This window comes from Solanum pennellii, chromosome 2 (genome assembly GCF_001406875.1).
Source record: "Solanum pennellii chromosome 2, SPENNV200".
Classification (NCBI taxonomy): domain Eukaryota; kingdom Viridiplantae; phylum Streptophyta; class Magnoliopsida; order Solanales; family Solanaceae; genus Solanum; species Solanum pennellii.
Genome location: NC_028638.1, coordinates 52,416,636 through 52,436,447, shown reverse-complemented (window position 1 = coordinate 52,436,447; position 19,812 = coordinate 52,416,636). Strand labels below are relative to the sequence as shown.

At 32.4% G+C, this 19,812-nt stretch overlaps 2 protein-coding genes across 4 annotated transcripts in view; both read left to right on the top strand.

The window, feature by feature from the left end:
• The first annotated feature begins 4,520 nt into the window (after positions 1–4,520).
• On the top strand, positions 4,521–11,239 carry LOC107010441 (serine/threonine-protein kinase STY13-like). The gene is made up of 6 exons (XM_015209726.2): positions 4,521–4,777; positions 7,972–8,104; positions 9,665–9,860; positions 10,309–10,430; positions 10,502–10,657; positions 10,779–11,239. The coding sequence occupies exons 1-6, from the start codon at positions 4,578–4,580 to the stop codon at positions 11,085–11,087; spliced, it is 1,116 nt and encodes a 371-aa protein (XP_015065212.1). The 5' UTR covers positions 4,521–4,577; the 3' UTR covers positions 11,088–11,239.
• Positions 11,240–12,012: 773 nt separating this feature from the next.
• Positions 12,013–19,812, top strand: part of LOC107008845 (G-box-binding factor 1) — a 10,608-nt gene continuing 2,808 nt past the window's right edge. Inside the window, exons 1-11 of one of the 3 annotated variants that reach the window (XM_027914588.1) lie at positions 12,013–12,250; positions 13,704–13,780; positions 16,315–16,438; positions 16,576–16,623; positions 16,710–16,799; positions 16,913–17,002; positions 17,130–17,290; positions 17,375–17,429; positions 17,563–17,611; positions 17,694–17,899; positions 18,709–18,786. In XM_027914588.1, coding sequence (XP_027770389.1) covers positions 16,382–16,438; positions 16,576–16,623; positions 16,710–16,799; positions 16,913–17,002; positions 17,130–17,290; positions 17,375–17,429; positions 17,563–17,611; positions 17,694–17,899; positions 18,709–18,786 — 834 coding nt within the window. In that variant the 5' untranslated portion in view covers positions 12,013–12,250; positions 13,704–13,780; positions 16,315–16,381. The remainder of the gene's footprint in view (positions 12,251–13,703; positions 13,781–16,314; positions 16,439–16,575; positions 16,624–16,709; positions 16,800–16,912; positions 17,003–17,129; positions 17,291–17,374; positions 17,430–17,562; positions 17,612–17,693; positions 17,900–18,708; positions 18,787–19,812) is intronic. The other 2 variants (XM_015208039.2, XM_027914587.1) reach the window with 2 other exon arrangements.

Sequence of the window (19,812 nt, the reverse complement as noted above, 5' to 3'; positions counted from 1 at the left end):
CTCCTTGTTACTTCTACTGGGCCTCTGAAGGCCCATGGGCTGTAACAAGTGTTGTTTTTGCATTTCGACAGGAGGGAGTATTGTTAAGGTAAACAAAAAAATTTCTTCTTAATATTCACGGTGAAAATTCAAATAGCTAATTAATTAACTTAATCATTAAAATTTTCATTTTACTTGTCATTATTAACATATTAAGAAAAACAATACATTATTCTTTCTGATATTTTACCCCTAACACTAATTATTTATTTCTCAAATTATTTTCCATGACTTACCTAATCTAAACATTAATTAATATGATCATTATGATTAAAATTTAAATCCACGTATCAATTACTGTTTCTTAAGAAACATGCAAAGTTCAAAATAAATACTCTTTCTGTCCCTATTTATTTGTCAAACATTTCCTAATTTGATTTTTCCTTTAACTTGACAAATCAAGGAAGGACAATTTATTTTTTCTTATTATACCCTCAATTTATTAACATTTAGATGGTGTTTTTGAAAAATATATTAAATGAATATATTTAAATCATATCAATTACTTACTCCGTTCACTTTTATTTGTCATGTTGCGCTTTTCGAATGTCAATTTGACTAATTTTCAAAGTTCAATTAGATTACATTAATTCGATACTTTAAACAAAAAAAATTTAGATATTCAAAAACTATATGAAAAGTATTATAAATTACAAATTTTTACATATTAGTATGATGAAAAATAATATTTTAAAATGTTCGTCAAAATTCTTATAGTTTGACTTTAAAAATAGATATTATGACAAATAATAATCGATAAAATAAGTAATAGGAGCAAAATAATTAACGTACTATATCAACTAATACTTTTTAAATAGGTGTGCTAAATTAAAATCTGTTAAACAAAAAGGACGAAGGGAGTAATAAAAACTGAATGAACAAAAAAGTCAAAGAAAAGGACATGAAGTCTATAACTGAAATTTGAAACGGACAGTTCGATTCCTTCAACTTTTGAGGGAACTGAACTTCACATTGAATTTGACCCCAAAAAAAAAAATACACTCATTACAACGCTATAAATTTATGAATTATGAAGCACTCACAACAAAAAGGATAGAGTAAACTCAAAAAATAAATAAAAATAAGAGGAGTTGTAATGTGAATTCACAATGATCAATAAATAAATTTATGATGATTTTTTACACGTAAGTTCATCATAATTATTGTGAGAGCTTATTATTTACCTCTAAATTCTTGTCTTTTTATCTTCCCTTTTCCCATTTTTAGAAAAAGAAATTCTTGTGCTAGAAGACAATTGAAGGTGTTTCATTACGATAAAATTTCACGAATTTAGTTTATAATAAGGATAATATAGGGACGAGTCATGTTTAAATACTGACAAATAAAAATGAATAAAGAGAATAATAATTAAGAATAATATAGTAAAATTATTATTTTATTTTTAAGAGGTGTGTCGAATATATACAAATAAACATGGAAGAAATGAATAATGTATAAGAATGCATACTTATGACTGTCAGCTATAACTTCAATAATTTATTTTAAAAAAAAATCGATGGTTATTTTGTTTTTTTTTTACTCTCAGATTATCTAATATAAAGAAAAAGTAAGAAAAACTATATATTGGAATTCAAATCACAGTCTTCACTTGTTTTTTAAAAATATATTAGAATTGAATACACATATTTAGAAAAGATTTAAGTTATATATATACACTAACTAACTAATAGAGGAAAGCAAACGTATATTATTAGTGCTGTTTATTTAGTTTAATTCTATTTTGAGGTCTAACTATAAAATTTATCTATTAGTATTTAGTTATATTTTGAGGTTTAACTATAAAAATAATCTATTATTGTGAGTTGGTTTAATGTGATGGTGATATGGTGTGAAAATAGAATCTATAGAGGGTTGATTAAGTTTTGGGAAGCTAAAAGTTTTTTTTGGGTTTCTTTTTTTTTTTTTAAGTTAAGAGTTGATCAAATTTTTACTGAAAAAAAAAATATATGATGGTGCTAGTCATTGTTTGAAAATCTAAAATAAAGTTTTTCTATGTTAACACTTTTTTTGAAAGTCTGGTCAAATTCATATTATTACTTTAATACTGAGAAAGTATTTTTTAAAAAATATTGATTAATTAAATATAAATTAATATTTTCGAAAAAAATACCTTTCTTCAAAATAATGATATTTTAAAATAAAAGTTTGATCAAACAAGCTACTAATTCAAATGAAAAAACAACATATTCATATCCGCACGTGACATACATGCACGTCAGAAGCACAATTACTGCCTCCTACAGGCTACATGTAACGTAATCTTTCAGTCCACTTTTTATTTGATATTATTATAGTTTTTGGCTAAAATCATTCTTTAACTATGATTTAAAATTAAAGTACATTCTTGTATTATAAAAGTGAACAAAAAACATCCTGCACTATTCAAAAAGTTGCAACATTCATCCTTTTGTCTATTTTTTTTTTAAAGAAACTCAAGTCATCAACAAAAATGTGTCAAGTCGAATGAATATATGTACACAAGATTAAGCTAGTCAAGTTGGGTGATTTTTTTGATTTCTAGAAATTGAGGATTAAAATATTCAAACTAAATATATTCAAATTCTAAATATTCTTTGTAAAATAATTGCCCAAATATAACTCCATTTTCAAAAATTTCAAATTAATTATTATTTAATTTTCACAATAAAAGACCTACACAATTTCACTAAATTATCAGTATTTTTATATATTTTATAAAATGTGAATTGCATTGTCTATATAATATATACGTATTATATATATATTTTTAATTAAAGATAATCACTAAATAGTTGTATAACATTTTTAAAATAATTTTTTTTGCACAATCTTTCAAACCATTGAATCCTACTGTATAAATATTTCAAAACTTATGTATTGTTGCAAGTCAATTTACTTGATTATGAAAAAAAAACATATAAACTAATAAAACACAAAATTTAACTTATGAGAATAAAATATTTGTGTTTGATCCATATCCTTATTCTTTTTAGGTAACATTGACCTTCTCGATGTAGCTTAGACATGAACAAATTAAAAAAAGTACTTTTATATTTGTTCATTTAGTTTCTTAACAAAAATAAACTGAAAAATGATTCTTGTTATTTTTTTTGGATAGTTTAAGGATGTCTTCTGCTCACTTATATCATATAAGGATGTACATTAGATTTGAGTAATAATTGAGGAATGATTTTATCAAAAAACTCAACATTAGTATATAATAATTAAGGTACTCAATCACATTTTTATTGAAAAAATAAGTATATAGAACAATAGCGGATACTATTGTGTAAAAATCGAAAATAATGTTTTTCTGTGTGAACATTTTTGAAAGTATGATCAAATTTATATTATTACTTTAATAGCGAAGAAGAACTGTTTAAATATTATCTAATTAAATATAATAGATTCTTTTTAAAAAAAGTACTTTATGAAAAAGTATTTTTCTCCAAATTAGTGATGTTTTTTTTTTAAAAATAAATTGGTCAAATAATTTATTAAATTCAAATTTAAAACAACACATTCGCATTTGTACGCGACGTATGTGCACGTTAGAAGTATTGTTATTACCTTCAACATGTAACATATTCTCTTCAGTCCAATTTCACTTTGTCATTGTTATCTTCTTTGACGCGTGTGAAATTTGAAATTAAAATTATATTAAAGGGTACTTTTGTCATTTAAATATTAAAAACAGTTTTTACTAATTATATATTCAAAAATTACTTATAGTTTATTATAAATCATAGAACTACATTTTAAAGTATTTAACCTTCGTATAGAAAAAAATTATAGTCCAACAAATTTTTGATTCATTAGCTAAATTTCATTTACGCGAAATAAATTAAAATAAAGATTGTAAAGATATTTTTATCAATTTCAAAAGTTATTTTGAATGATCACGTTAAAAGTATTATGAATTACAATAATTAATAACTAAAATCACTTGAAAAATAAAAAAAAATTACATTAATAAAAAATTTGATCAACTCTCCAAATTCTAGTTATATCACTAGTCACATGAATTGAGATAAAAGAATAACATATATTGAGCCTGTGTTTCACGAGCTCTTGTATCACAACAATAAAAACAAACATACAATTTAGTTGCTCAGATTAAAATTCAAAAGATAATTTATTATTTTATATTTATTTTATCATTATTATAATTATTTTTTAATATTAATAATTCAATATAATAAAAATATAATTTTATTTATTATTTTTTAAAAAGAGTGTTAAGTCAAACATAAACGGAAGGAGGAGTAAAGACTAGAACCTCTTTTTAAGATTTTTTTCTTTTGGGGTAGTTTTTTTACCTTTTTTGTTCAAGAAAATAAATGCAAGGATTAATAATTTACTAAATGTATGATATTTTTCCCTCTTATTTCTATCGCTGTAACTCTTTTCAAATGCCATCCCACCCTTTATATCCCCCACCCCCGCTATACCCACCCACCCCCACAGAGGTTTACATATATACTCCTCTTCTTCCTCTTTTCTCTCTGCTATTGTAATGCAACAGTTGCTTAACAGCTATGGTAGACACTAAGGATTTTATCAATCTTGAACGTTCTCTCTCTAACCCATTTGGGAATTTTTCTGATGGTTCTGCAATTGATGATTTTTCTGCTCAAAATTCTGTCAGCATTGATAAGAAGCTGCTTATCGATCTACAACACCTTTCTATTGGTCATGTGATCAGTGAAGGTCCCTATTCAGTCGTTTATGAAGGATTGTGAGTACCATTTTCGTTTTCTTGAATTTTTTCCCATTTTCTTGAACCCCATTTATGTTTCTTGAATTAATTGCATTTGTGTTCAAGAATTGAATTTTGGAATTTTCTTGATTTCTTGGGGGTGTTAGTCTGTCAATTTGATCGGTGGAGTGAAAACCCTTTCTTTTTCCGTTTCTTGGTTTATGTTTCTTGAATTAATTACTACATTGTTTGTTATCCTTCTTACAAAGAACAAAATTCATATCGACCCCTGTAGTTCTGGGTTGTTGTGTGGCACTGTGCTTAGCTTTATTGCCTAATTTATCCACTTCCCTCATTCCTATTTCCCAGTAAAAGGGTGATAAAAGAATTTCACTTTTGATTTGTGTTTCTGTTTGCGTATGCTTGTATTTGTTTTAATGGTGTTTCAATTGTCAGCATTGTCTCTTTGATCTTCCCCTGCATCTCAAATTTGGATTATGTGTAATTAGAAAGAATTGTCTAGTACTTGTGGGAGTGATCAAGTTCAGCAGTTCTTTGTATAAAATTGTAGACTTAATTGTTACAAAATTGTAGACTTTATTGTAGATAAAATTGTTTCAAGCACCAATAGAATGAGCAGTCCTTCATTCAAAGAGAGGATGATTTGTTAGTCAGTTTCCTCTGAACTCATATTTCACTTGATGGGCAAACTCGAATTGAAAGCCTAAAGGTCTGAATTCTGAGGAATCAGAAAGAATGTTATCTTGATTAATTTTTCTTACTTACAAAGTTCCAATTGTGCACAGATTATTAGGCTGTCGGCGATCAAAAGCAGAAAAAAATGTCTTAGCTAAGCTCATATATTCCTTGGATCTTTCTATTGTCCCGAGGTTTACGTCTTCTCCTTTCGGTTATAAAATTTATAGTGAGCTAATGGTTTACGTCTTCACGAGTATCTGCTAATGCTTTCACACTCAACTAGAGACTAGGAAGGAGAAGAAAGTCTACTTACTTAGTTTGTCTATACTTTCTGCTGACTACCAATAGTTGGTCTAATTAGTTTGGCATTGAGTTCAGTGGTAAATCTTATTGGTTTCTCCTTATTTGTCCTAATCTGACATTGGGAGGTTAGGAAGTGATCTCTACAGAGATATAGTTGCACTGTTTTACCTTATTGACTAAAGGACTAACCTTTGTCTAGGTGAGGATTGAGTGAACAGGTTCCTGTGATCTTATTGAGCTTAGATATTTAGTGAACTTTCAACCTAAATCTGCTATAATCATCTAGGGAAATATATTTGTTGTTTTGTATTGTAATCTTATCAATTTTGAAGAGGGTTGAAGAATTACAAAACTAAAACAACCAAACGCATTATCTCGGCAATGAAATAGAGACTCGTGATTGTTTTGTTGATTTTTCCTCTTTCATAATTATATAACTAAAAAAGGAAAGAAAGAAGCTATTTATTGGAATTCAAATCAAAGTTGTCATCTGATGGACAAAGGCAAAGTGAAAGTTAAAAGGTCTGAATTCTGTAGAAAGAGAAAGCATGTTTTCTAGATTAAACTTTCTTACTTCCATAATTCCAATTGTGCACAGATCAGGTTGTCGGTGGTCAAAAGCAGAAAAATATGTTTTCTAAGCTCACAAATTCCTTGGATCTTTCTGCAGACCCATGTATTACGTCTTCTCTTTTTCAGTTATAAAAGTTATAGTGAGCTAATGGTTCACGTCTTCACTAGTCTCTGCTAAAGCTTTCAGTCTTACTCAACTAGAGACTAGGAAGGAGAAAAATGTCTACTTAATTAGTGTTTCAGCTTATGCTTAGATTTTTCTGACCTGCTGGCGTTTTCTATTAATTTTTCGTGACTATAATATTTGCTGATTAACAAAGATAGTCTGACTAATTCATTTGGCATTGAGTTCAATTGTAAATCTTATCGTTTTTCCTTATTTTTACTAAGTCTGTCATTGGGAAGTGAAATATTTTGAGATATAGTTTCACTATGTTACTTTATTGACTAAAAGGACTGATTTTTGTTTAGGTGAGGATTGAGTAAACAGGTTCATGTGCTCTTATCTTTTAACCTAAGTGCATTCTCCCGGCAATGAATTAATAACATATTAGGCTGCATAATAGGTAGAAGTTGTAAGTTGATAAAATGTTCTGCTTCCCAAATCATACATCTCTTGCCAGCGAAGTAGATAGATTTCTTTCTCTACCCCACATGTTATTCAGGAGCAAAATAGTGTACACAAAATGATCTTTTTTATAACTTAAATCCTCATCTTAACTCATCGGTCTATCCTTGTGATAGGTAGCCACACTAACTAATATACTTCAGAGTAAGATTATTAATGTCAAGAAAATAAATGTATCAGTGGAAACAATCCATAATGCATATATTTTATCTGTAATAAGATTTCTCAAAACCAACTTTCTTTCTCATTCAAAACTAGCAACTTTTGTCCAATATTTAATGAATTTGTAAGATCTTTCGGATTTTTTTAAACAAAAATTGACAGAGAAAAATGGTTCCATATCCAACTTACAACATCATCAAAATGATGAAGCGATATAAGGGTCTATTTGGACCGAGAGAGTTGTCCTATTATGTTTCACATCTACTGTACAATACGGTTTGCAGATTGCAACCATTTCGATTTACAATGGTAATTTATTTAAAATACAATCTCCATTATGGTTTACATGATATGTTGTCTGAATTCATTTGAAATGAAACTCGAGAATCGTAATGTTGGAATTCATAAATTCAGTTCCACTTCAATTCTGAATGTCTTCATTGAAGTGTCCCTTAGTGTATTTCAACCATTACTCGTAATTTCACCTTGCTTAACCATTGAAACTTAGTTTCCTGCTCCCTTTATTGGTAACTGATACAGACATGAAGGTAGCCAAATTTATGTTTGATTAGATGTTTTCAGAGTAAAACCTCATGATGTTTTTAGATAATAACTACTTAGTTCATATCAGAAAAATTTGATTCTTAGATAATCTATAGTTATATATATATATATATATACCCAAAACATCTATCAAGGATCTTCTAAATTTGGATTTTTCTCGCATTCTGGTACAACTATTTGATAGTGCATATTACATGGCTTTTAAGGTTACTATATTTTGCACTCTTAGATGTGATCAGGCATTTCAGTTTGTTTTATTAAGGGTACTGCTATTCTAAAGCACTCTTTGTAATACTTCTTCCAGATATAAATCCATGCCTGTTGCAATAAAAATTATACAGCCAGACATGTCGGCAAATGTGAGTCCTGAGAGAAAAGTGAAATTCCAGAGGGAGGTTACTTTACTCTCTAAAGTGAAGCATGACAATATTGTGAAGGTATGGTGTTCAATAAATAATAGTGTTAAATCGTGTTCACTTTGTCTATCTTGCTTTTGCTGGCATCACTTTACAACATAGTAATAGAGTCAGACTCAAAATCAGAAAACAGTGATGATTGCCTTACTGGGTTTGGAGTTCACCGAAAAAGCGAATAAAAGCCACGGCTTATGCAATCAGTTTTGGTGATAAAATTAGATATTTGGTGCTACCCCTGTAAAAAGAATATATATAAATCCAGACAAGAAGTGAGAAGAATTCCTGTTTACTTCATACCATTTCCATGTGGAAACGATTTATTTATATAGCTAATGTGCTCCTGTCCTTTCTTTGTTAATCTTTCTTGTATAAATATCCACGGTTACATTCCCTTTAAAATCTATTTTAGTTATTTGGATTCACTTGTATTTGTCAAGTGCAGGGACTGTTTGGAACTAAAACCTGTTATCTATTAAGCATATATGGTATAGTTAATATGATGTTTTAGGACAGATCATAATAAGCTCCTGGTTAATTTAGCGTGCAGCATAGATTATACGGTGTAGATAAAATCCACAACTATATACCGGCTTCTTTCTGAACTATTTTGTCCATTCTTGGTACAAAGTTGCGTCCTCTGAACTTGATTCTTGTTTGAAATGGTTTCATCCCATGTTGTATTGCTGATAAGAGAGTTGGTCAAACTAGGAAACTGCATGCTGGCTCAATATGTATTGAATGGTCCATTATCTGATAATTGCTCAAACTTGAGGACAAAGCTGACCTCAACTAGTTCGAGATTGGGGTGCAAGTGTTGTTGTACTCAAACAGAGGCCAATGAACTAGAAGGACAACAGATGGGTTTCGAAAATGTTGCCTTTTATGGCACTGTGTCTAAGTAGTATCATATCAACTTCTAATTTTTTCTTTTTCAATTTGTTCCAGACATCATGCCTTTGTTTTCGGCTTCTCTGACCCAAGTATATACTCAGACAAACTGTGTGTTTAACTGTTTATGTCTTGGGAAGAACAAATGCTGGAATTATGAATAATCCAACTTTTAAGCTCCTTAGCTGTTAGATTGTTGAGCTTGAATGAATATATATATATATATATATATATATATATATATATATATACTTAATGCAATAGTGTTAGTTCCCTACAACAGTAAAACACAGGCACTGTTAAGTGTGTCTGTAAAAGGATTCAAGCGTCAAGTATTAGTCTTCAGGCACTTCTTCAAATTTTGTCCTGTTTCTCTCATTTCACATTAGAAGGGAAGCCTTGGGCCAACAGTAGAGTCGTCTCCGTGTACCCTATAGGACACGGATTCGAGCCGTGGCATCAACCATCGATGCTTGCGTCAGGGTTAGCTGCCTACGTCATACTCCCATGGCTGCGGCCATTCCTCGGACCCCTTGTGAGCTGTAAATGCGGGATACTAAGTGCATTGGACTGCCCTGTTTTTTTCCTCATTACACATTATTGTGCAGAAATTGCCTTAAAACAATCCTTCTGTATGGTGATAGATTTTTTTTTTCATTGGTTGCTAATATGTCCTCAAAATTGTTGAAACAGTTTGTAGGTGCTTCCATGGAACCAACATTGATGTTAGTTACAGAGCTAATGAGAGGTGGCACGCTTCAGAAGTTCTTATGGAGCACCCGACCACAATGTCCAGATTTGAAACTCTCTCTAAGTTTTGCATTGGGAATTTCTCGAGCAATGGAGTATTTGCATGCAATTGGCATTATTCACCGCGACTTGAAGCCAAGTAATGCTCTGCCTATCTTGTAATTTGCTATTGCACTTCCAATTGTTAAGTCTTAGGTGGCTATCACACTGATCAGGATTACTACTTGCTTGAGTTGCATGAATTTAAGTTTATGATCTTTTTATGATTTAGCTTGAACATATGAAAACAACTCAATTTCAAACCCAGACTTGTTGGAATTGTCTAAATTGATTCCTTATATCCATTTTGCTCCATGTGTGCCGTTTTCATATCAATATTGTACTATGCCCACCCTACTGACTTGTTTTATATCAATACCATACTATGCCCACTCTACTCACTTGTTTCGTCGGCTAAGACAATATTGTTTGCAAACACATGCACCATGTGTCAGCTATCATGTGCATAAAGCTTAATTTCTAAAAAGGAAGGTCAGACCATTAAGATGGTTCCTTGTTTGATTCTATTTCATTACCAACATTTGTAGGTAACTTACTCCTGACAGAAGACAAGACAACAATTAAGCTAGCTGACTTTGGATTAGCTAGGGAGGATGCAGAAGCTGAAATGACAACAGAAGCTGGCACATACCGCTGGATGGCTCCGGAGGTATTAAATTGAGCGGAAATGTTTACAACCTGCTTAATAATAGTATATGTCTTACCCTTTGTCAATGTCAGATGTTCAGTATGGACCCAATTAGAGTTGGAGTGAAGAAATACTACAATCATAAAGTGGATGTCTACAGTTTCTCAATGATCCTTTGGGAGCTGCTCACCAACAGCACTCCATTTAAGGGAAGAAGCAACATTATGGTGGCATATGCAACAGCTACGGTATGTTTTTCTACCTTGTATACCTTTTTGTGTCTGTTTTGACTTAAAAAAATGTCAGAGTTGATCAAACTTTTCACATCGAACAGCGTTTGGTAAAATTCCTTTGCTCTATAAATTCCAGAAAATGCGTCCCAGCTTGGAAAACATTCCGAGTGAGATAGAACCCCTTGTTAGCTCTTGCTGGGCAGAGGATCCAGCAGAGCGGCCAGAATTTGAGCAAATATCAGATTTCCTTGCAAACATTCTTGGCAATGTGTGTGGCTCCCCGACTTGTTCTCCCAATCTGTTTGAGACAGAGCACCCCACAGGCAATGAGTTGGTCAATTCTCCAGTCACGAATTGTTTGATGGAGAAAGATGCAGAAAATAGCAAGAAAAAACACAGGAGTTCATGTTGTTGCTTCATGAGTGCATATGACAATTCTCTGTGAGACTGGATATTAATATAGTTGTAAATAATTGAAGGACTTCCCCGTCTTCTTCGCCTGTTTAATGATATAAAGTAGAACTACCTTCATCATTGTACAGAAAGCAATAGAACAGAAAACAATAGTATCAAGTCACCAATCATGCAATTCTCTGAGTACTCTTTTTCTCTTTGTTTGTTAAAATGCATATAGTTGTATGATACAAAGATAGAGTGGATCCTCAGGTCTCAATGTGTATTGAGTTCAAGGAAAGGACCTCTTTGACTAGGAGAAACTTTTTTTCACTTTATTATTTCAAATACAATCTGAAGTCTTATTTGAAATTTAGAGAACACCACATTTAATTTAATACTAATATAAGTTATATTCATTCAAGATTATTTGGATAACGATAGTGCCAAATGGATTTAACTTGTTAATTTAAAACTGTATCTCCCAATCAGAATCATGTGTCAATATAATTAATTAAGGCCTGAACCAAATCTCTATCCAAATTGGTACTTGTTGAACTTTACAAATTTATTAGTTCAAGATCCATTTAGATATTATATTATCTTATGCCACGTGATTTTTGCGCTCAGTCAAAGTTAAGGTAAATAAAATTATATGATATGTCAATTAATTTTTTTAATCGCGCGTTCAATATTCACATTAAAACTCAACTAAATTTAAATTTTTAAAAAAATCTGACAGTAATTAAGAATCATTTTAATAAAATGTCAATTTTCAAGTGATATGATAAGCCAGATCATAATGAAAACTAATTCTATTTTTAATACGTGTTAAAATTAGATATTCTTTTAGAGGTTAATAAGTTAGATTATCCTATAAATTCTATCCACTATAGTTTGGCCAAGTCTTGACGTTGTTTTATTATGACGTGTCATCTTCCCCTCAAAACCCTACAATTGTACTTAAAACCCCAATCACTTCTTACATGGCATTTTATGCACACACAAATTATACTAAAATATTTTGACTAAACCGTCTTCTTTCTTTCTTCAAAGTTTCAAACCCAAGAACCAAGATTCTGTTTTCTTTATGGCTGCTCTTTGTTTAGGATAATTTTTTTCTTCTTAATCTCTTTTGGGGGTGGGATAAAAAACTTAACTTTTTGGAAAATCCGACTTGGAACCTTCTTGTTCCACCTCAGATTCAGTACACAGGTCAGCTCTCCCCACCACCTTTACTTTCATTGTTTTTTTCTTCTTGCTTTCTAGTATTTGTTTATCAATTGTTTGATTTTGTGTTTGCTAGCGCCTTAACATGCTTTTTAGTTATCAGCGGTTTTCATACACAATGACCGACAGAATTATCCTTAAGGATTTAGTTTTTAAAATTGGGATCTTTTTAGTTGTTAGGGGTTTTCTTGATTCTTGTACTGTTGAATAGTTTTGATTATTTTTTTTTAATTTTTGAGTTTGATGATCAATTTAGCATGTTCAAAAGGTTTCTTGAAAGTTAGTTCTTGCAATTAAGTTGGTGAATTTTGACAAAAGAAAACCCAATTCTCTGACCAGCTTTGTGTTGTGAATTAAATGCCTATGATTCAAATCTTTTTTGGGTTTAAGTAGACTTTCCAAAATTCTCCATTTCTTCCTTGGGTTTAATGTCTTTTGCTGTAAGCTGTGAATGACATGTTTCTTAAGCAACATTACACCGAAATTTGGTTAATCTGACGATCATTTGAAGTATTCTTTTAAGCTAGATTGATTAACCTTTATTTATCAATAAAAAGGAAATTAATATAAACTGGATGCTGTTTTTCTTGGTTTTGGAGGAGGAATGTGGAAATAACAGGCGCTCTTGACTATTGCTAAGTTGGTTTGTTTCCACAAAAGATCTTCCCCTGGGGGAGTTGTCAAGTAGAGCCTGACTGAAATTGGTTGTGATGTTCAAGATTGTGTTTTGTTTGCTATTTAAGTTAGAATGATCCTGAGTTTCAAAAATAAGTTAGAATGATCTTTGTGATTTTAATCCTTTGTAAAACTTGTAAGTGTAACTCAACATGAACAAGCTGTTTTTTCTTTTGAGGAATCAGCTTCTAATTGAGCATCAAACATGCATCACAAATTTATTGTTTAGTAGTAAAATTGATTCGGCAAAAAACCAGGGAAAATTTTACAAACATTACTGCCTTTAAGAATATAAAATATTGAACTGGCCATCCACAACCTATTTTTCTACTATTTTTTTGTTTCTTTTTCTCAACTTGAAATTGTTGTATTAGTTAGACTCTGCGAGGAATGATTGCATTAGATTTTGATTCTTCTATAATGAATTTGAATACATGCTCGTAAAACGATGTAGTTTTGCCTAGTTCTCTTTGCTATACAATGCACTTTTAATTGTTTCAACTAGAATTATGTCATGTCAATTAGTGGGGCGGCTTGACGTTGGTGAGCTTTTGGAAAATACATTATTTGGATATTAGGTTAAGCATTCTATTTCGTAGTGGACATTATTGCCATTTATTTGTAAGAAAAGGTGAACAAAAACTGTGCCTGAAGATGGTGTACATAGATGTTGGCTATATTCTTTAAGCAAAAACACCAATATTAGGCTTAGAAAGATTTAACATCAAGAAGACATGATTAATTTTGTCAACTGTTTTTGCAGTCAGTCATTTGTGCAGGATTGGCATTCTGTTTTTGTTGCAATTGGTCTTTACGGGAATGATGTTGAAGCCATGAAAAGTATGGACTAGCAACCATTAAGGAAAAACTTGACCTTTATTAATGAATGTCATTATCTAGTGTTTTGGACTTTGATTAAGACTGGGCGACGGATCGGGACGTACCGGTACCGTTCCGGTTTGTCCCGTTTCGGTTGCATACGGGACGGGACGGGATAGTCTGAACCGGTGCACGGAACGGGACGGAACCATGGTTTCATACCGGTGTACCGGTACCGGTTCATCCCGGTTCCGGTCCGTTCCGGTTTACTTAATATATATTAATTTTTTTATATTTTATATTTTATATAATTTATATTTTATATTTTATATAATTTATATTTTATATTTTATATAATTTATATTTTATATTTTATATAAATTATATTTTATATTTTATATAATTTGTATATATTAAAATTAATTACCCACCACACCCTCCCCTTCCCTGACACTTGGCAGGCGGCAGCTTTATTAAAAGCTGCCCTGTGCCCTGAGCCCCTGACCAAACCACCTGCCCGGCTGCCCCGGCTGCCCTGCAGCTTTATCAAAAGCTTTATTAGACTTTACTTGCAAACTTAATAACAAAAAAAAATTTGAAAAATATCTTTAAAATAAACTTAAGTAAAATATTATAGTATAAATTTAAAAACTATTAATTTAAACTTAGAAAAATAAAAAAAATAATTATATTTTCGTAATCCCAAAAAATGTCGTCTCATTCCATTCCGGTATATAGTGGAACGGGACGGGACCGATTGTTTGTCCCGGTAATTCCGGTCCGGTTCATCCGGTACCGGTCAACATACCGGTCAACGCGTCCCGTTCCGGTCCGTTGAACCGGTTCCGGTCCGTTGACCAGTCTTAACTTTGATTAAGTAAATAGATACATCCAGTACTTTTCTCCAGATTCATCATGTAGCCATGTAAATGACTTTCCTTTTCTTGATTATCTGCTAAGTACTTTAATATTTTTAATAAGATTTAGTTTGAAATGAGTACACATCTTATTTATGAAATATCTCTCTCTAGATCTGTGCTTCATTTTCTTTACGTTTGAGTCGCATACAGATCGTTCTGTAAGTTTAAAAGATTGCTTTGCATGCTTTGTAAATTATTTGTCTTTGATGGATTTGCAACTTCTTTCAACCTTGTTACTGTCATTCTTTCTCATTGTTATGGTATGCATGGTGTGTACGGTCTACTCTTAGGCAGAGAGGTTTAAAGAACTTGTCTACACCTATGTTGCACGAATTCTTCATAATCTCTGCCACACCTGTGTCGGCACGGCATGGGTGAGAGATTCTTATTGGATTTGGTCAACTTACCTTGGGTAATTTGACCATATTCTATTATTGAGAGTATAGATTGACCATATAAAGTATGAGAATGCTTTTCCATTATGCGTGAAAAGATAAAATATTGGTGTTTGTAAGGAATGGAGTTATTAGTTTTAGTTTAATAACTCAAACTAATCGAAATATATACTTTATATGTCGTAATAAACATTTATTAGCCGCATCCCAACACCCGCATCCACATTTGAATCCATATCCCAACAACAACAATATACCTAGTAAAATCTCACCTCACAGAGTGGGGTCTAGGGAGGCTAGGGTTTATATGGACCTTACTTCCACCTGGTGGAGGTAGAGAGACTATTTTCGGAAGACCATCATCTCAAGCAAATCAAATCAAAGTAGTAATGAAAAAGAAACATGATAGTGAAGAAAACATGGCAACTTGGATCAGTGCCCATCTTAAAATTTGTGTCATGAAGAATCCGACCTCTAGATCTGCACCCGAATTGGATTTGCGCACCCGAGTCTGATCAACATAGATTATACCAATATGTTTCACAAGTGTAATTTTTCAATCATTGTATTTACATCAAGCCAACTGTAATTAATGTGGATTTGAGGCATAGTGATCTTTAGTCTTCCTTTTATGTCATAAGGTTAACTTCCGAGGCGGAATTTGTGTATCATTTGCTTACTAGAAAGCCAAAAACTGTATACTTGTTCATATGACTATGGCTCATGAATTGACAAATTTCATGCTGGCTTCAAGCCTTCACAACCTTCGTCCTTTTCGATTTGGGACTAGCAATGTGAGCAATCACTTGGAAGGAAATTCTCTTGAAAGACCAATGTTCTCGTGGGATCAATGCCTCACAATGTAGACTTAGCTAAAGATATGGCGCAATGGTAGAAAAGGATTCATATAGGTGATATATACTAGTAGGGAATATGATTTAGTCTTGTTAGAGAACTTCTAATATTATTGTCATTTATTACAATTACTATTATTTATATATATAAAACTTAATTTTCATTTTTATTTTTACTTGGTATGATGATAACATGACTTGAGCTTAAAGAAATAAGTGAGGATTCAGATAGTCAAATTGAGATTGAGCATAATATTTGTTGTTGTTCCTATGACAACGAAAGAAATAATCCTTATAGATGCAAAATGGTAGGAGTTCTAACTTCTACTTATCCAAAAAAAGAAAATGGAAGAGTTAATTTCTTTTCCCTGTTATAATCTACCTAGCCTTTCGCTGAGCAAGCCATTTTTGGATTATTCCCGTGGATACCTGCATATACAATTGATTGACCCAATGGGAGCTGGGGAAGAGAGCACTCCTACAAAGACTTCAAAGCCTCCTTTAACTCAGGTCCCTTTCTTTCTCTTTATTGTCTTTTATATGATTTACAGCTAATCAATCATTAAACACGTGCTATTCTGTCTCTCTCTGTGTGTGTTAATGCATGTGTCGGCTCACTGTTCACAAGTTTTCTAATGTTTGATCAGGAGACACCAACCGCACCTTCATATCCTGATTGGTCAAGCTCTATGCAGGTTGCTATTAATTTCATAAATGATTAAGCCAATGACATGAATACTGATGAATAATATTTTAGTTTTCTATTTCTTTTCCTGTTTAGGCTTATTATAGTGCTGGAGCTACTCCTCCTTTTTTTGCCTCACCTGTTGCTTCTCCTGCTCCCCACCCATACATGTGGGGAGGTCAGGTAGTTGATTTTCTGTTCCTAATTTATTTGTTCTTTTATTTTTTTCGATCACTAGCTATCACACAACCTCTGAACTCACAGTACTACTTACTCTGATCACCCGTCTCATATTTCAGCATCCTCTTATGCCTCCTTATGGGACTCCAGTTCCATATCCAGCTTTATATCCTCCTGCCGGAGTTTATGCTCATCCTAACATTGCCACGGTAATCAAGCTTATCTGTAATTTATTCTTATGAATTTGAAAGCTGATGAAAGCAAGTTACCTCTTCTTCCCAAAAGAAAAAATACAAAAAGACAGATCATGCTAATATTTTGTTCACGTATTTTCAGCCGGCTCCAAATTCTGTGCCGGCAAATCCTGAAGCAGATGGGAAGGGGCCTGAAGGAAAGGATCGGAATTCAAGTAAAAAGTTAAAGGTCTGTTCTGGTGGTAAGGCAGGCGACAATGGGAAAGTTACTTCAGGTTCCGGAAATGATGGTGCCACACAAAGGTCTGATTATGAATCATATTTCTGCAAAAATTCTTCATTATGGATCATTCAAGCATCTGATTGTTGTATTTTTTTCGTGAACAGTGATGAAAGCAGAAGTGAAGGTACATCAGATACAAATGATGAAAATGATAACAATGTAAGTATTCAGTCCGCCCCTGACTACTTCTTTCTTTGTTTACATGCCATGGAGATCACGAGTTTCAATTTTATCCTTACCTTGTCCCGCAATGGCTAGTTGGAACTTTTTTTGATCATATGCCATCTCACAGGAATTTGCTGCAAACAAGAAGGGAAGCTTTGATCAAATGCTTGCAGATGGTAACTTCTGTGAGCTGTCTTCTTGATTCTGCCATTATTATTATCAACAAATAATTGAGTTTCTAACTATGGTGATTATCAGGAGCCAGTGCACAGAATAATCCTGCGAAAGAGAATCACCCGACTTCTATACATGGAAATCCTGTCACCATGCCTGCAACTAACCTAAATATTGGAATGGACGTGTGGAATGCATCAGCTGCCGGTCCTGGAGCGATCAAAATACAGCAAAATGCAACTGGTCCAGTTATAGGACATGAAGGAAGGATGAATGATCAGTGGATTCAGGTACTTTTTCTTTTCTTTAGCTCTTCACTCACTGAAATCAGTACTGTCGTTGTCGTTCTTAACCAGATTTGTATATCCTTCAAATTCGCCAGTCTACTTGCTTATCGATCTTTTAAAAAGCATGCATATTCCACACATCTAGTAGCAGATGGTATTAGTGAAGGTGGAATATTTTCTGATTACACAAAGTTGTCTGTGTATCTTGATTCTTAGCACAGAGAGTTCCATATTAGTGTGCAAATGAAATGGCTGAAATACTAATTTGTGAAGGAAGATCACAACCTGGAGAAAGTCATGAAAGCATCCAACACCCTGATTTTATAAGGCTTCAGGTGTTTTGGTTAGTCTAAAAATAGCCTAGACTAGTAATACGCCAGAAAACTCCTGAAGAGTGAAGATATGTCGGTTTCGTTCTTTATGGGATAAAATAACCTGTTTGTAGGATTCAATTTTCTAATCTAATTTATTGCCATAACAATTTCTGAACATATGGTTCATTAGTTATTAAACATGCTTCATCTTGATATTTCCATCTCTGGGTACATCAGCACCTTGTGCTGTTTTGAAGTTCATTGTTCTACTTTACGACATACCTTATCACTACATAAAAGTTACATTCATGCTTATTTCAAGTAGATCAATAAATTATGTAACACTCGAGAGAGGAGAGACAACTTTTTACATTCCACATCCCTTTCATTTTTGTGTGCAAGAGGGAGTACACACTCAATGATGGGGTTATATCCTTGTTATCATCGTTTTTCCGTTTCATTTTGTTGATAAATTTCGTTATAACCCTCCCGTAACAGGAGGAACGTGAACTTAAAAGGCAAAAGAGAAAGCAATCTAATAGGGAGTCAGCTAGGAGGTCAAGGCTCCGCAAGCAGGTATGACTTAACTTTTAATAGATAATGTTACTCTTTCCATCTTTAACCAGTTAGAGTTGACTGTATGTCTTTTATTGTTAGTTCTCTTTGTGGATTTAGACTAGGGGTGGCAAATAGGCGATTCGAGCTAAATTTGGGTGGGGTTGGGCAATGCCCAACTTGTCTTTTACCTACATTTATTAGCTTATAAATTTAATAGTAATAATTCTATTTTTCTTTATAAGCAAAATAGTTGTTTTAATCTTTTCTCCATTTTGATTGATTAACATTAACAACTTGTGAACTTCACTGATTTCATTATTTTTTTCCTTTGTAGCTTTCACATTTAATTAGTCCAGTAATTACTTGCAGAAAAAATTGCACGAAAATTAGAACCACTCAAAAACTACATGGTTTTACTTAATTGAGAAATCTGCAGATTACTTTCAACGAATTCATCAGAAAATTTGACAATGACTTTTAGTACTTAAATATGACTTTCTGTTACTTCGACCGAGAAGTTTGATAATGACGACATGTATTAGATATGCTAAAGATTGTTAACTATTGAATAGATGAATTTTGTTCCAGAAGGGCTCCCACTTTTTTATATTTTTATCTGTCTTTGTGATTTTTTAATTATTTTCTAGTTAGGTTTTCTGGGTCAATTTTGCCAACCCTAGTTCAGACTCAGACATTTGCTTGAGGCAGAGAGCCTTAAGATCATCCTTTTTACGCCATCATATGGAACACTGATCTTTTTGCATTGTCGTCTAGCCAGATAAACTTACATTGATGCTGCAAGTTCTTGTTTCATCCGAATCCTCAATGTCTTGTGATGATGTTTTTTTCTAGTTGATTGGAACACATTTGTATCACGTTTATGAAATGGTCTCCAGCATAAATCATAAGCACCTAAGAATATGGGAATACAATTCGATTTGATATCTACATATCACATGCTCTAATCTGCAGACTGTTTTACGGCCCTAGTAACTATAATTCACTTTCTTAGTTTTTTCCTTTTCCTGTCCCCCCCCCCCCCCC

Bases quoted from the DNA above. Each gene is read 5' to 3' on its own strand.
- LOC107010441 (XM_015209726.2), top strand. From the start codon at position 4,578: ATGGTAGACACTAAGGATTTTATCAATCTTGAACGTTCTCTCTCTAAC. The intron at 9,861-10,308 runs GTAATGCTCTGC...CAACATTTGTAG, and splicing joins TCACCGCGACTTGAAGCCAA to GTAACTTACTCCTGACAGAA. The intron at 10,431-10,501 runs GTATTAAATTGA...TGTCAATGTCAG, and splicing joins ACCGCTGGATGGCTCCGGAG to ATGTTCAGTATGGACCCAAT.